General features: G+C 36.7%; 1 protein-coding gene across 1 annotated transcript in view; it reads right to left on the reverse strand.

The window, feature by feature from the left end:
* PCSK5 (proprotein convertase subtilisin/kexin type 5) overlaps window positions 1–17,081 on the reverse strand; it is a 228,665-nt gene that overhangs the window by 21,125 nt on the left and 190,459 nt on the right. Inside the window, exons 22-27 of the mRNA XM_021541528.3 lie at window positions 15,147–15,283; window positions 13,045–13,242; window positions 12,644–12,712; window positions 3,680–3,722; window positions 2,751–2,893; window positions 1,419–1,619 (exon numbers count right to left, since the gene is read on the reverse strand). Coding sequence (XP_021397203.2) covers window positions 1,419–1,619; window positions 2,751–2,893; window positions 3,680–3,722; window positions 12,644–12,712; window positions 13,045–13,242; window positions 15,147–15,283 — 791 coding nt within the window. The remainder of the gene's footprint in view (window positions 1–1,418; window positions 1,620–2,750; window positions 2,894–3,679; window positions 3,723–12,643; window positions 12,713–13,044; window positions 13,243–15,146; window positions 15,284–17,081) is intronic.

Below are 17,081 nucleotides of genomic sequence, written 5' to 3' on the forward strand. Positions count from 1 at the left end.
AGACTATAGATGTGGTCTTTTCATGGCACTGATGTAGTCTTAAATTGAAAAAACTCCTAAAATGGCCAATGTGGATTAAACGCAAGGAAATGCAAGTAGATCAACTTTCTATTAATATTCTTATTTTTATGTCTCTCTGACATTTTTTGAAGTGAAGAAAGACTATTCCTTTTGATACATTATTTCTCCAACAAATAGACAATTAATTGAAATAGTCAATATTTTTTATGAAAGTGTTAATTACTGTATTTTCATTTCTAATATAAGATCATATTATTATTATATAGTTTCTAATACAAGATTGCCATTCTTGGATGTGTTTTGATTCAAACGAAAATATAGGAACCAGAAAAATATGTTTACTTGAGTCAAAAATACAGCTAGTGAATTGGTCTTTTGCTGCATTCAGCAAATATTCCTGTCAGATACATTTCATGTGTTCTTAAAGACTCCAAGTGTTGTAGATCCCTAAACTTTATAGTAGATTCTTCTACTGTTCCATTATAAAATTTGAAAGTCCCCTTTGTTTCCAGTGACAGTTTTATTTTGTAACATGAACATTCAATTGTTCTTTATATATTGACATAATGGGAATGACAAATAGTCTATATATGCCCTCTTCATTTAAATATATTTTGTTAAGAAATTTGTGACAGTATTAGGTTGAATTTGAAGTTGGATAGGAAGGAAAATAATATTTAAAATTATTACAGTGGTCCTCTCAACATCCCTAAATAAAGGCTTTTTTTTTTTTCCAAATAGCTTTTGGATTTTTTGGGAGCTTTTTTGGAATAGAGAATTGTTTCTTGATATGGATGAGACCACCAAGAAAAAAGTAATTACTTTATGAGGGTTGTGGAACTATCCAGTGTAGGACCAGAATGTCAGAATGTAGCCCTACAACCCATATTTGGTGTCTCAGAAAGCAGTGCAGATCTATACAGAGAAAGGAAAGAAGAGAGAGGATAGATTTATTTTCACATCACGCACATGGATAGTCGCATACTGTATTATTCTCTATTTCCTCCAACTTATATTGACTTCTCTGGAGGGAACAAATAGCCACAAAGCTGGTCTAAAACCTAATCTACAATACACCCAGTAGTTTAGATAAGGAACTCACAGTACCTTAATCTCTTCCACATCTTTTATTTTTTTAATATTTAAATTTTTTTTTCTCAATTATATTTTTAATCTTTAGTTAGGTAAGCCAGCTAAGAAACACCTACATTGTATTGACATGTTCTACTACTTGGAAAATGAATCTCAGTTTGTGGAACCAATGGGTTTGGTCAGTATACTTTTAAAATGACAAAAGTGCAATTTCAAACAATCTGCAAGATCTTGCTATACTCTTTCTAAATTTTGTATTAGTCTTCAAAGAAACAGAAAAGATTACAAGACCTGTTTTAACTTACCCCTCCAGAACTTCCCAGCTGGCAGAGAATTTGTTGGGTTCAGGCACTGCCCATTAGACAGCTGGAAACTGTTTTTGCACCCAGTGCAGTCCTTGTAACTGTACCCAACACAGGTTACACAGCTCCTGTGGCAAGGCTCACATTCTCTGGAGACGCCATCAGCAAAGAAGCCATCTCCACACTCACTCACACAGGTGCCATCTGCAACAGAAACAGAGCCTGGAAGCACAGTGACCCCTGTCCATCCCTCTGTATCCAGCAGAAATGATTTAAGAAAAAAATAGTATGTAAAAACATGCAAAAAAATTTGCAGCTGTAAAAAATCAATTTTTTTAGCATGAAATATAAATTCAGTTCAGTTGCATATGAGAAAATTCACAAACTTCAAACTGATCTTCATTTAAATTTGCATCTAACTAAATACTAAATATTAGTATATACAAATCTAGTGGAAGTCCATGCCTGGGTAAAAGTTTTACTGTTTGGTTGAGTCCTAACAGTTATACTGTCTCAATAAAAAATTAAAGACTGGATGCCCTGAGGATTTTTAGACATATGCAAATTTTAGACTTATGCAAATTTATAGGATCTCTAATTTCTGCTGAATATGAAGTAAAGATCAGGTTTAAATCTGATTCAGATTAAGGTTTTGCATACCTCATCAAAACCTCTGTAAATTGTAGCACTTAGGACTTTTCAAGTTTTGTCTAATTTCAATTTTAAAAAATCACAGATCCACAGCTTATCCTGGCTGTGACTATAGAGTTTTCCATGAGTTTGGTGCCACTACTGAGCACGTTCAACAGCCAGGGCAAGAAAATACTATAACCTCAGGAATTCCTGTGATTCATTTTTGGCACCATGTCTGAACCAGACCTGCTTGATTTATGGCTTCTTTAAAAAGCTAAGGGGTTCCTACTCTTGTGTGAATCTTTTTTAGTGACCTTTTTTCAGAGTGTTTAAAAGTAAAACTAAAATAGATTTGGAAATAGTAGGGAAACATTTAAACATCTTTCTAAAGTTTAAAAACCCTCCTTTCACAAAGTCTGAATCAAATACAAATTTTTTTATGTGCCCAAAAGAGCTGAAATTTAAGTATAGAGACCCTTTTAACGAAATTACACTACTGGGTAACATACCCACTTTACAGTAATGCAAATGCCTGATTGTGCAAAGAGCTAACTCCCCTCAGCCTCCACTGGGAGGCCATAGAACAGATTTATGAATTTGAGAGTTTGGATTGAGAGTATTTTTCTAAAGAAATAGTCTAAAATATGTATAGTGAAATAGTCTGAAGTAGTGTATTATGCCATTATTTGCACTTTGCTTTACCTGAGAGATAAAAGCCTTCTGCACATGAGTCACACCCATCCTTGTCACAGCTGTCACAATTGCTAGGACAGTCTCTGCACTGCCAAGAACTTTCATCTCTGTAGGTATTTTCTGGACAGTACTTATAGCAGTGTTGCTTATACCTGTAAGATAAAGTAGAACATCATTAGTAAGTTTGAGTTTGAAGACCAAACTCAAACGTTTGAGTTTGTTTTCTATGTGCTCCTAGGAATGGTAATGATAAAGGATGATTAACAGAAATTATTCCTATAATGAGGATTCAAAGTGTATTTGTGGTTATGTTGTTTATTCATCTAGCAAATTCATGTTTCCTAATCTCAGGATTTTTAAGTATAGTTAATTTTATTTTATTTTTCAAACGTAGGCAGAAACCTGAATATATGCTTCATTAAAAATTAAATTATGAATGTAAAGAGCTGATTGCTTGTAAAAATATAGAATCTAGTGCATTTGTTTATAGAGTCAACATTATCAGTATTTTCCAATTTTTAGAGAGATCTATAAATGCTCTCTTTGATAATGTTCTTTTCTCTCTATTTAAGTTTTTAATTATTTTTTTATTCCTTTGCATAAACTCCATATAAGTCTTATGAACTTCACATACCAGAACTAGACACAACATACTAAAAGCAAATTTGTTCCAATCCATATACACTTTTTGTTCCATATTGCTCTCTTCTGATATGAGAAGGTCTCACCAATCTGCAAGTTATAATAGGCCTCAATACTGAATAACTAGCTAGTTTTCTGACATTTCCCAAGTCTTTTTCCCATTTTCTGTTTCTCAGACAAGCAATTTAAAGCATGAGACAACATACACAGCACACATCTATGTAGTAAAGTGCATATTTTTGCTTCAGAAGAATGTGTAACCATGAAGAGCTATATATATATACAGCTATACTTACATGTAATAGTTTTGAATGCATGTTATACAGATTCTTGGATCATCTGAAATTAAATATATAAAATTATGTAAATAATTTTCAGAGTAAAAACCAGAATGCCAAAAAGAATTTATGCTGCACCAATTTTATGTTAATATTTCTTACAGTAAAATAAGTACAGTTTTAAAAGGAACATCCTTGTCTCTGAATCTCTGTTCGCATTTATTTTGAGATGGAATCTTCTGGACTCAACTCCTAGACTGTATTTTCATAGTAACCTGTGGCTTTTTAGTCCTCAGAATAATCCAGGTATGTGCAAGGAGCTAAATCCTTCAGAAGTGATGATCTGAAAAGCAGAACTTTCACAGGGGCTCAGATTGGGTCAAATGAAGTGTTAAAAAGAGACTGCAACTTACCTGAAACAATAATTTCATACTATTTCTTTATTTATTGCAAAGATAAGTTAAAAACTTTTGACACCTCTAAAAAAAACATACTTTTCAGAAAACTAAGCAATCAGCTTAAATTTCAAAATCCTGAGCTAGACAAGACAATTTCTATATTTGGATAGGGGGTAATGGTGGAAGAGGTGATGGTAGTGCAAGTCTTTTGAGTAAACTTTCCCTCCAGAAAACTAATTTTTGTATTTAAAAAATGTGTTGAATGAACAGGAAAGTGTTACACGACTTTTAAAACTCTTAAAATTATGGAATTGACTCCAAAAATGAAGACTACTTTTTATAACATTCCTTCTATTATCTTCTACTCACTAGTTCTTTCACCTTTAACCAAATATTCCAGAAGCAGCAGAATGGAAGGAATCAAAACAACCTGGGTGAATGTATTTATAAAGAGAAATACAGAATCATAGAATATTCTGAGTTAGAAGGGACCCAGAAGGATCATTGAGTTCTACTTCTGGCTCTGCAAAGCACCATCCCCAAGAGTCACACCATGTGCCCAAGAATGTTGTGCAAGCACTTCCTGAACTCTGTCAGGCTTGGTGCTGTGATCACTTTCCTGGGGAGCCTGTTCCAGTGCACAACCACACTCTGGGTGAAGAACCTTTTCTGGATATCAAACCTTCCCTGACACAATTTCAGGCCATTCTCTTTAGGCTGTCACTGGTTACTGGTCACCACAGAGAAGAGGTCAGTGTCTGACCCTCCTCATGAAGAAGCTGTAGACTGTAGCCAGGTGTCCCCTCAGTCTCCTCACCTTTAGTCTGAATAAAATAAGTGACTTCACCTGCTCCTCATAAAGCCTCCCCTCCATATCCTTCACTATCCTTTTGGCCCTTCTTTGGATGCTCTCTAATAGCTTAATGTCTTATTTATATTGTAGTGCCCAAACTGCACACAGTCCTCAAAGGAGGTTGCACCAATGCAGAATTTTCCCTTGTTGAACTTCACATGGTTGGTCATTGCCCAGTTGTCTAATTTGTTGAGGACTCTTTGCAGAGCCTCCATTTGATGAATTCAACAGCTCCTCCCAGTTTTGTATCATCTACAAACTTGCTTAGGATCCCCTTCCAGTCCTGCTTCCAGGTGCTTTATGGTAATGTTGAAGAACACAGGGCCAAGAATGGAGCCCTGTGGAGCCCCACTGGTGACAGGTCACCAGTCTGATGTCACCCCATTCACTTTCACCCTTCATGCCTGACCTGTGAGCCAGTTGCTCACCCACCCCGTGATGTGTTTATCCAGCTGTGTGCTGGAAGCTTTGTCAGGAAGAATACTATGAGAGACTATGCTCTTAATTTCTGGGATAATTGAAGAGAGCACTACCTTTTCTCCTGAATCAAGGAATCATGGAATCAGTTAGTTTGAAAAGATCTCTGAGATCAGCAAGTCCAGCTTCTGACCAAACACCCTGTCAACACTAGCTGCTGTGTCCAGTCTTCCCACAAACACTTCCAGGGACAGCGACTCTGCCACTTCCCTGGGTAGTCCATTAGGTCTAACTGCCATTTCTGCGATGAAATTTTTCATAATATCCAATCTAAACCTCCCCATGTGCAGACAAAAACCACATCTCATCCTGTTGCTAGCTGGCTGAGAGAAGAGGTCAAGCTACACCTGGCTACAACCCCTTTCACGCAGTTGTGGAGGGTTCAGAAGTTCCCCCTGGTCCTTTTCTCCAGGCTAAGCAATTCCAACTCTCTCAGCTGCATTGTTGTCAAAATATAGGATCTGGCACTTGGTCTTTCCAGTGTCCTGAAATTTCTTTTCATTAACCTTGAGCTTCTTGTTTAAATATCACTGGTACTCCTGTGAAAGCAATAGTAAGCAGTATTTCAAGGGCTCTATTAACCCCTTCATTTTTTTTTGTGAGGTCCCTAATTTCAGCCCCAAGGAGGCAGCAAATTTTCCTGAAAAGAAGATCTGGTCTACAGATGGTTTAGATTGTATTTCTTTTAATGTACATTTTCTTCAATAATTTCAACAGAAAGATTCAGCAGTTATTATTTCTTGACTGTTTTGATTAATGAAGTTTCTGAACTGCAAATTGTTGAAGGAGTAGAAACACACCGTTTGTTTGTATATGTAATTTTAGGAGTATGTTTGGGCTAGATGAATTTCTGGTCTGATTTGTTCTGATCTGAGTAGTTTTCTTCCATGCTCTTATTTCTGTGAAGAACTTTAAACTAAAATCTGAATTTGCAGAACTCAAGGTTTGGTCTCATATCTTAAGTTTTTCCAGTGATTTTTCCCAAGCCTGGATTTTATGCAGGAAGTAATTTTTTCTTTCTCAGAAAAAGAAAAAATTCAAAGAAAGAAAGTTTTTTTCAATACATGCACCTTGTATCTTTAATGTGCTCTTTTACCTACACTCTGGGAAAGACAACATGCTCTAATGTAATGTTCTGCCTACACTGAAATGTCAGGACTGAAAATCAGAGAACAGTTTCAAAACTTGCTGGGCATTTGTTTCTGCACAGATTGCATATTATCACTGCAGAAGCTTGTAGAAAAAAGTCTTACTATCTGCAAATCTCAAACCCCTTCTGCAAGACTAACTTCTTGTGGAAAATTTACTCTGAGATAAAAAAACTCTCCTTATGATAATTTTTCTTGAAAACCAAGATCTATTCATAATCAGGGATGGATTGAAATGAAGAAATGAAGTTTTCCTTTCTGTTTCTTAGGTTGCTATAGGAACCAGAGCAGTTTTCATTCTTTTATCATATAATGATAAATCTGTATCTAAGCCTGACATTGACAGTGCTGCTCTTTCAGCTGTCTCACACTTCCTTAAATCTTCTCCAAATACTTTTCACCTCACTCACACAGCCTTATAAACTCTATGTTCCTCCATTCCACTCTGTATAATGGATCTTGTTGATAATTTGTGTATTATTTAGTCTCACTTTCAGGCTTTTTAGTTTTATGTTTTTCACATAGACCTCGTAACCCCAACCAAATTAAATAGGTTCTGGATGACCTTGAGAGTGGCTTGGGATTTATTTACCTTGCTAGATCAAAGAGGCTAAATGCCACACTTGGGTCTAAATACCTCTTTGGTAGGCCTTTATTCTCAGGGACATGGCTCCTTGGGTTTTCTCATTAATTTATTTTGTAAGAGAAAAGTGTTATAAATTTGCTGAACATTTTTAATTCTGTACCCTACTGAGGGCTACTTTACTCTCTGCTTTTAGTCTTTGAAAACAGTCCTAGAACAAAGGTTGCAAAGCCATGTCATGGTGCTCACTACAGAGATCTGGATGGATCAAAAGTTGGTAAATATTGTATTTTCCTGAATAGAGATGAGGTATTCTGTAGGAACCCATAAGAACTGTTCATAACATAAGATGTTTTACTTTGACAGGTTGGGTGAGGTGAGTGGGAGAGAACCCAGAAGTAATTAAGAACTGTCTCAGGAATGTGTAGCTCCTTGGGAGCACACTGTTAGGATGACTGGCACTACAAATTGAGAGGATGCTTGACTTACACATCACTTCTGAGAGGAAGACCATCCTGCACTGATTCTTATGAGTTATTTGTGAGCTCCATGTGCTGCAAATATGTAGCTCCTCAGTGAACTAGGTGTGTCTATTTACTTAGCATTTTTAGTTACTGGTGTGGCAATTTCTGCTTGTGAAATATATGTATTCAAGCCAGTGGCATATCAAAGAAGTTTGTCACTTATTACCTTCAAAGGTAGCCAAATTTGGTTTCATTATGTAAGTGCAAAAGGGCATATGTAAATTGTTTGATTAGAGAGAGAGCTAAAGTTATTTGAGAAAACACTTTAGTCCACATGTTGTATTTTAAACATAAGAAATAGGAGCCAATATTTTTATATTCTTGCATTTTATTGAAAATTCTCTGAAATTATTTTTGAATAATTATGATAAGTGGCTCAGAATCTATGGTTTTACCTTATTTTTTCTCTTGTTCTGAATATTGACTTATAGTCACAGGCTTTCTGAAAAGGAAATTTTGACTTTGAAGAAGGTGTCTGACATTTATTATGGTTTTAAAAGTCTGGAGAAAATACAAATGCTATCCTGCAGTTATCTAAATATGTGAGTAAGCTAACTTACATTGAAAGGTGGAAGGTAAATGCTACAATGGTGTAAAGAAAATCCTCTTCCTTAATATTTTTACAGCAGAACATTGTCTTTCAAAATCTGCTTTTGTTGAGGAAACTGGATTTAGTTTTGTAGACTTCATGATGTTTACTAGCATGCACCAGAGAAAAAGACATTAAAATTTAATCAAAACCTGATGGTCAAAGGTAATGAAGAGCTGCAGTTCTGATCTTTCTGGATCAGAGGGAGCAATCATTCATTGCTTCTCTGAAAAGTAGACTCAGCATGACCAAAATGGGGTTGTAAGAGCTGAGGTACCAAAGGCAGAAGGCATCAGAAAGATAATGGTGGTGGTGTGGACTTGTGATGTATCCAGCACACTTTCTTAGGCACTTTGTCTGTCCAATATTGTGCTTGTGTTTGCTTGCACCAAAATAGGGATATATTTGAAGTTTTTAAGAATTTAAACATTGATACTGAGGTTACCTTTAAGGCTTGGCTTGTGCCTATGTGAGAGTCTGCCTTTCAGGTATCATGGGAAGTTGTGCACAAGGATGACAATTAAGCTCGTGTGGCATCGAGCAGAACCAAGTGCACTCCAGAGCATGTGGGCAGGACAAAGAGGGGAGGGGAACCCTGACATGCACAGCCATTGTTTGGACACTGTTTGGACACAAAGCTGTCGATTTCCTGGGGATTAGTGCTTTCTAAGGCAAAGTTCCTATTGTATCCGAGGACTTGTCAGCATCTGCAGGCAGAATGGTACCTGTAAGCATTAAAGATTATTTGCATGCCTGAAATATGAGTGGTCTCTGAATTAATGAATTAAACAGAAAGAAAATAATTTACTGAATTTAAAAGAAAGCATAATTTGTATTTAAACTATATAGACTTACCTGTCATTGATTAGGTCTCTCTCTTAGAGTTCCTATCTTTGCTCTTAGACTTTCAGTGTTGATACAGTGAAGATAAATTTGTCACACTGGTGCCTTAAAATAAAACCCACTCCAAACTTGGATGAAACCAAACAGATTTGACTACATTCTTTGAGGATTCCAGGAGGTCTTACAAACAAACACTATTTGCTTTAGTATCATCATACCTGGTGAAGAATAACCTGTAGTGTTACTTACTGTATGGGTTTTACTTTCTTCTCTGAAATGCCTGATAAGGGATGCAAAGTATGAAACAATAATGGAAGTATGATACCTCTGTCTTAATCTGGAGGTAGTGTCATTACTGATCAAAAAGAGAGACTGCCCATGCAGATTTGTTGTATTCTGCTGGCATGTCTGGCATGGCATTAATTTTCCTGTTTTTGCAAAGAAGGACAACATTGCCAGAGACAGCAGTGGTGGTTTGATCTATTACTTGGTGTCTTGTGAAAATGATTTTTTTGAGCAAAACTCTTTCAAGCTCTTAGGAAAACAAGGAGTTCAGTTATCTTAATATGATTATATATTCCTCCTAAAAACTAGACTTCTTTCTACAAGAAAAGAGAAAAAATATCAAAATCTTTGTAAGAGAATAATTTGCATTTTGCTGGTTTAAAATGTTTAGAATTTAATTTGAATAAAACTTCTGTATGTGACACTGTGCTCAGTATAAACTGAAGAAAGCAATTATTTTTACATCTTAAAGTTTATATTGAAGAATCTTAAAGCACTTCAAAAGGAGCAGGTGCTGAATGGTTTTCTATGAGAGAATGATCTTCAGTCAGCTGAGGATCCATAAATATGCACAAAATATATTTGCAGTTGTACATATGAACAACTACTTTTCAGTATGTGAACTATGTACATTTTTATTCCAATTGCTATGATTACTACATTCTATTTTTTCCCCACTGCAGTTTTATCTGAAATTTCCATAGCATTGAAATTTTCCTACACCTTCTCAACAGTTCCTAGAATAAATTATTCAATTGTGTTAAAGGGAAGATAGGACAAAGAGACTTCAAGACACTCCAGCATCCACTTAATTTTAAAGGGGAGTCTGTAGAAAGATTATGAAGATGTAAAACTAAATGTAGCACATTCCTTATTTTCTCATCTTGAAATGTTAGTATTTTAAATTATATTTACGGCAGTGTAATTTCTCTAGAGGTTGCAAAATAATAACCTTCTTGTCGGAGACAAGCCTGAAAGTTTTTGCTTTTCAGGATTTTTTTTACAAGTTTCTAATTGCATCAGCTTTCTGATTAGACATGAGAAAGCCATTACTGTACTTAACTTATTTATGAATGAAGTTGTTGATATGCTTGAAAACTCATTGAATGTCAAGAGTAAAAATACAAGCAAATATTTGCCATACAATGTAGATAGATACAGGTATCTACCATAGCTACCTGACTTACTTTAAGTTGAAGCTTACAGGTTCTGATTTATTTCAAGAACACATTATAGTTTACAAATAGTTTGCAAATTCTGCTAAGGTGTGTGCTTTTAGGCCACTACTGTTCTTTTTTTCCAGGTAGAACAGCAAACCAATCTCTGACTCTCAGTATTATGTGCATCATAAGCACCAAAGACTTTCCTTAATAGAATGCCTGTAAATAAACTCTGGCATCTTAATACTTCTGACTTTACACAGCAGTGAAAAGTAATTCAGCCTTTGTTTTACCTGCATCCATTCTATTGATCATTGAAGCTCTTAAAAGCTCTCTTTTAAATCAGACCTTTGAGTGCAAGAAATTGAAAGTATGTAATGAATGTTATGGATGACTAAGATTTAGGAGATCAGTGATCCTCCCAGGAAAAAGGCAAATGAGTACAGCCCCTTTATCTGGATGCCAGCTGACCATGAACAGCCTTTCAGTCTCCTTGTGCACATCTATTAAGTTCATAACAAAGAAAATCTTCCTCTGAGTCACTTGAAATTACTATATTTTTTAAGAAGTTGCTATTCATACATATTAAATATCTACCTAATTCAAAACACCTACTGCCACTACACAGTTTCAGAAGAAAAACAAATAATTTGAAGTCACAATCACTGTAAAAAACACAGGAAATATTAGCATGGGAAAGTAACATCTGATAGCACCAATAAAGATAGGTATTGAAACATGAACTTTCCCTTAAATTCTCCTCCCCTCGGCCAAGCAGGCTGCTGCCATGAATCTGGATAACACACCATACAAAAGGAGACCACAGTGTAATTGTACTCATGTTAAAATCATATTTTCATTCAGCAGTATTGACGGGGGCAGTTGTAGTCACAGACCAAATACTTAGGCTTGCCTGAATTCACACAGAATGGCTGGTCACCAGCGCCACAGGAAATTTTGTATGGTATTACATACTAGATCAGACAACTGTCAAAAAGAAGGAATTATGTGATGAAAATCCTTACGGTAAATTAGGTATGCCAGTTAGTGTAGCCAGAGAAAGAGCTGGACAGGCAGTTGTGGCTTAGAATTTGTTGCAGAAATGGCATGCCAATACTGTGCTAAATTTTGCAGAACTAGTAACTTAAATCCAGAGAATGTCAGAACCATGGATGGCAGCTCTGAATATGAGGGATGTCTTTTTTATGGAAAGGGTATATTTTCACACCCAAGGTTTTGACTTCTGGAACATAAAGATAAAGATAAAGCAGATATAAAGATAAAGCAGAATCTGTGCTTGCCTGGAGGAGAGTGCCACTCCCCTTTAACAGACTCCCACAGGACTCTGAGCATTCACCCATGATTGCATGCACTGCACTTGCTGACTCTTACTAACACTCTCACTTTCTCTAGATATCCAGGGAAATATCCAGTAGGATGAGAACCCCCTGAAACTGTAGGGCAGCTGCAACAGCCACATGACAAGCACTTTGTGATGTGGAAGCTGAGATTCCACCTGAATCTCAAAACCCTCTTTTTATTTTATTTAAACTGCTGGTTGCGTTTTCAACTCAGCATATTTCCTCTCTTTTTTGTTTCACAGGAACACCAAATGAACTGCACATGGATGAATTAGCCTGCGCCAACCTTGAAATGTAGACAAAGAATTTTTTAGGGCAGCAGCATTGTTATTGCAATAACTTGCTCTTGAATGAAATGTAAAGATCGTTCTTATGTCTATGTCCTTGAAGAAAAAGGACAGGGTAGCAATCTGTTTTGAGGTGTAGAAAATTCTGGGTCTGCTAATAGTTTAGTATTTAATAGCTTTAGAAAGTCAGTAAATCTTTCAGTCTAAGTGTGGCATTCAAACAGGAACAAATAAAAGTTCTGCAAATGTTAATAGCTAAATTATTAGAAAATTATTCTTATTTATGCTGAATATACATTTTAGAAATTTATTTCAAAAATAAATATAGTATAGAATATAATTTACTTGGTAAGAAGCCACCTGCACCAATGACAAGTTGCTCAGCAGCATGCACTTAAGCTAAAGACAAGAGTGAGGGGAACTGTATTTTCCCTACTTAAGAATCACAATAAAGTTGATTAAGGGATGATTTACCCTGTCTGCAGTTCTGGCATCCATCTGAACACGGTATGCAGTCTTCGGAGTCAGGATCTCCCACTTCACCTGTGTTTTCCAAATCATCATTTTTGGGTTAATTCTAGATAATGCAACATTTGGAAGCATTCAGCAAGGTTCCTGGATATAAACTCAATTCAAATAAAAAAAAGAGAAAGACTCATAGAAACTTGTTTTCTCATTTCTGCATAACCCACTCAATTTGAGGAAAACACTCTTACTTTACAATAATATGGTACTAAAAGAGGATCAGAACTGGAGCTTGAGGACTTCAGGCTCAGGTGTGTTGACTATGTATTTCAAATTTTTTTTAATATGCTTACAGATTTCTGTAACAATTCCCATCAAGTATTTGTTATCTCCTACTGAAGGATGCTTACCTTCTCTACAACTATGCTTCTGACACATATTTTGAGTAAGGTAGTAGCCTCTGAAACATCTTTTACAGTGGCTGGAGTTCAGGCACACCTCACAGTGGCCAGGGCAAGGCACACAGGAATGTTCCAAGTGGTAGTGACCTGGAGGACAGTTGTCTCTGCACTGCCCATGATACAGGAAACGTTCCACCCCTCTTCTGTCTGTGTGGCAAGCAAACAGGAAAAAGTTGTCAGCTACAGAGGGCATTTGGGATATAGGAAGGAGCTTTATGAAGTTGTAGTGCTGCAGTAGAGACACTAGAGAACTGCTAAATCTTACAGTTTTACACCAAATGAGATGTATAAAATCCTCAGGATATCAAACTTTTCACATTCCTAGGGATTTATGGCATGTAAAAATGTCAAGATAAAGAACAATTACTCTTTGCATCCGTCAGTCTAATTAAAAAAAAAAAAAATCAAGATTTTTCTCTTGCAGAGGACAAACAAGTATTTGTAATGCATTGTACATGCAAAGGTACAATTATTATTTGTAAAGCAAAGTGGCCCACTTCACCTTTGGAAAGAGTCAATCTGTGTCCCTAGAAGATTAAATTGTAATCCTCAATTTAGTGGAATCATCTAGATTTGAATTTAAATAGCAGATGTGCAGCCACTATCTATTAAAGCACAGTCTCTAATGCTTGAAAATTGGGAGGTCCCCTGCTCCAAATCTTGCTGAGTCAGACCTGTGAAACACATATAACTTCATGTGCCATGTGCTGCAGCGTGGAGAGATTTCTAATCAGTTACCCTACAATGGAAATTATACATATAACTGTGCTAAGTGTATTTCATTGCCTTAACTGCAGAGCAAGAATTTGCTTACCAGAATTTATTTTTGAGAATACAGAGAAAGCAGCTATAATAGCCAATAATGCTGTGCCATAGCACAAGCTGAATTTTATTTCTTTTACTTTTCATGTGCAAATCTTTAATTATCCTGCCTCCTTAGGGTGTGAGTCTCATCAGCATCTTAATTTATTGATTCACAGAAACACAGAAATATATCTTGCTGTCCTCCATAAGGGACAGACATGGAGAACAATTTTACAAACTTGGTCTCACATTAGACCTGAAGTACCGTTTGAAAACTTCATCTACTGAGTCACATTTCCCAAAGTGAGAAAGTCAGTGTCATCATCAGTACAACTAATTAATGCAGCCATATTAGTGTTTGCTTGTAGTTTAGACATTTATTACTAAATAAAGTCCGTGCCATTGTTGATTAGGACTGAAACAGAAGTAGCAATTGAAATGAAAAAGCTGTGAATCTATTGTGAACCCTCAGAACACAGCTCATAAAAAATTACTCTCTATTATAAATTACATCTTAAATACTCATTTCCAACTAGTCAGTTCAGACTAGTTGCATATACTTGTAGGTAATGGCCTCAGGTTTTTCCTAATCAGGTATTAGAGAGACAATAGGAAATATTTTTTAAACAGAATTTCAGAAGGGAAAGAGTGGCTTTTTGGAATTTCCACAAAATTAGCTACATTAGCCTTCCTTTCAAACTAAGATCTATAAAAATATGTGTTGGTGATAAGCTTCTCTTTGCAAACCCTGTTTATTCAGCTGTAGGTACACAGCAATCTCCAGTGGAACCCACCACACTTGTTTCTTAGCCTTTCCCTAGATGAGAGATGCTTAGGAAAGCAGCCTGGCTTCCTGCCTTCTTGAGCAGACTGGCTCCATTTCAGTATGCACATCCTGTGCGGTGGGTGGGGGAAGCATGTATAAAGCTTTCTTTTCCAGAAGCAGGCTATGTAGGTTTTCTGTCCCTTTTTTCTTTTTTTCTTCCCTCGTTTATGTTAACATAGCCCCTATTGAAAAAAACACCAAGGGAAATGCATTAAGTTGAAAGGACAATACAGAATTGTGTTTTCTTGTACTTAAAAAAAAGTTGAGTTCCAATTCCCTTCAGAGTCACAAGAAGATTATGATGCAAATTGGTAGTAAAAGCACTACTCATTTTATTGGATCTAACAACTGGCCTTTGAGAACTGAGGGGAAAGGGAAATTGGAGGCCAAGGGCAAGCTGGCAAAAGGAAACCTTGCTTACCTGTTCCACAAGTGGTACATTTGTTAGGTTCACTTCCACTGCAGTCCAAGCAGGTGTGATGGCACAAGTGGCAGTGCTGTTTGAATTCAAACTTTCCTCTGGGACATTGCATAACACAGCGGCCATCATCAAAGACCCTTTTAAAGAAGACAGAGACATAATTACCAATTTAGCTACAATTTGCTCTTTTATTCTAAAGAAAACTGAAAAAAAACTCAATAAATTCTTCTCTCACTTTATTTACAAGTCCTTGAGCTTCAAGACTTTGCTTTCTTGATCTTATTCATAATATTTGCTATATGAAAATTGTTTTGAACATGAATCTTAGACTTCAAAGATGATTTTTCTCTGAAATATTTTTCTGAGAAAAATCACTTTTTGGTCCTTTACCTAGATGTCCTTATATCACAATCTCTAACAGAGGTCTCATGTGCCTGCTAAAAGGAAAGCAATACTTTGTCTTTGTGAAGGAATAGCCCATCTGTTTTACTTTTAAGACTGCCTTTAAAAAGTACCATGGCTTCAGTAACATGACCTTGTGCATGAAGTCAAATATTTATCTGAATATTGGTCTTCAGGAGCTGTGTTTTTAGACTTACATGTTGTTTTGACCTAGGAAGGGTATTTAGCAATTTAGTTTTCCCATTGAAACACTCCAAATCCTGCTCCTGCCTCCCCCTCCTCTGCTGGGGATGGAGAGGAGAATTGGATGGACAAAAGGTAAAGATCACAGGTTGTGATAAGAACAATTTACTGGAAATAGCAAAGAAATAAGAAAATTAACAGCAACAGGAACAGTATCAATTACAAAGTGTACAACAGATGAACAATTCTCATGCCAGTGCTCAAACCACAGGGAAGCCCTGACAATACCTGACTGGCCATGCCATGCGTGGAAAGGGACCCCTTCTCCCACCCCTGGAACTAACAGTGCAGCAGTTTAGAAAAACATCCAAATCATAGCCCTGCCTCTCCTGCCTGCTGCAGAGATTAACTCTATCCTGGCTGGAACCAGGACATGATTCACCTCTGTACCATCTGTGTACAGAGCTGACAAAGGTATCCAGCTGACACCTTCCAGTTATACACACAGATTTATATATATGCATACACACACAAGCACAGGTATAATCTCCATAGTCAACAGCTGTCCCTCCAAACATGCCTGTTAAATTTATCTAGTCAAAGACCGTGGTTTCTACCCATCCTAGACCTTCCTGGGCAGGCGGGCTGGTGCGCTGTCAGCTGGTTGCTGCATCAGGAGCTCACAGCTGGTGTATCTGGAACTGGCTATACTTGCTCATGGTAGCTATGGAATACTCTGTGTGTATGTAGTGTCGTTCAGCAACAAATATTATACAATTCAACATTACAGACTGTTCTTACACAAAATATCAAATCCCCTTGAGCAAGTCATTGTGTTTCCCTGGCTCTCTACCCACCAAATCCACCAGGTCCCATGGATGGCTTTACCTTTGCTGGAAGCAGGACTAATTCAACCTGTCTTTCATTACATTCCTCATATGCACCACAGAGACTTTATCCCTTGCTATACATGAGCTTTTGTTTGGGCAGGGTGAGCTCAGCTGGCAGAGCTGAACAACCATGGTTGTTAATTAACCATGTGGCCTTTGCTTTTTACCTGTGCTGCCAATGATCTTTTTCCATTGGTCCAACCACCTCCACAGACAGTTTGCTATTATTCATTGAGTCAATGTAAAGGTAGAGAGAGTGCTGGCCATTTTTCTCATTCAGCAATATGTATAGCCAGCTGAATTGCTTTCAGCTTTGCAATTTGACATACCACTTCAATATCTTGTGGCTTGTTATATCAGCACACTACAGCATCTTTCCACTTGCAATGTATCCCTACAGTATGTCAGGAACCATCTGATCTACTGAACATCTATCTACTGATAGAGTGTATTACTTTTC

The sequence above is a fragment of the Lonchura striata genome, chromosome Z (assembly GCF_046129695.1).
Source record: "Lonchura striata isolate bLonStr1 chromosome Z, bLonStr1.mat, whole genome shotgun sequence".
Taxonomy (NCBI): domain Eukaryota; kingdom Metazoa; phylum Chordata; class Aves; order Passeriformes; family Estrildidae; genus Lonchura; species Lonchura striata.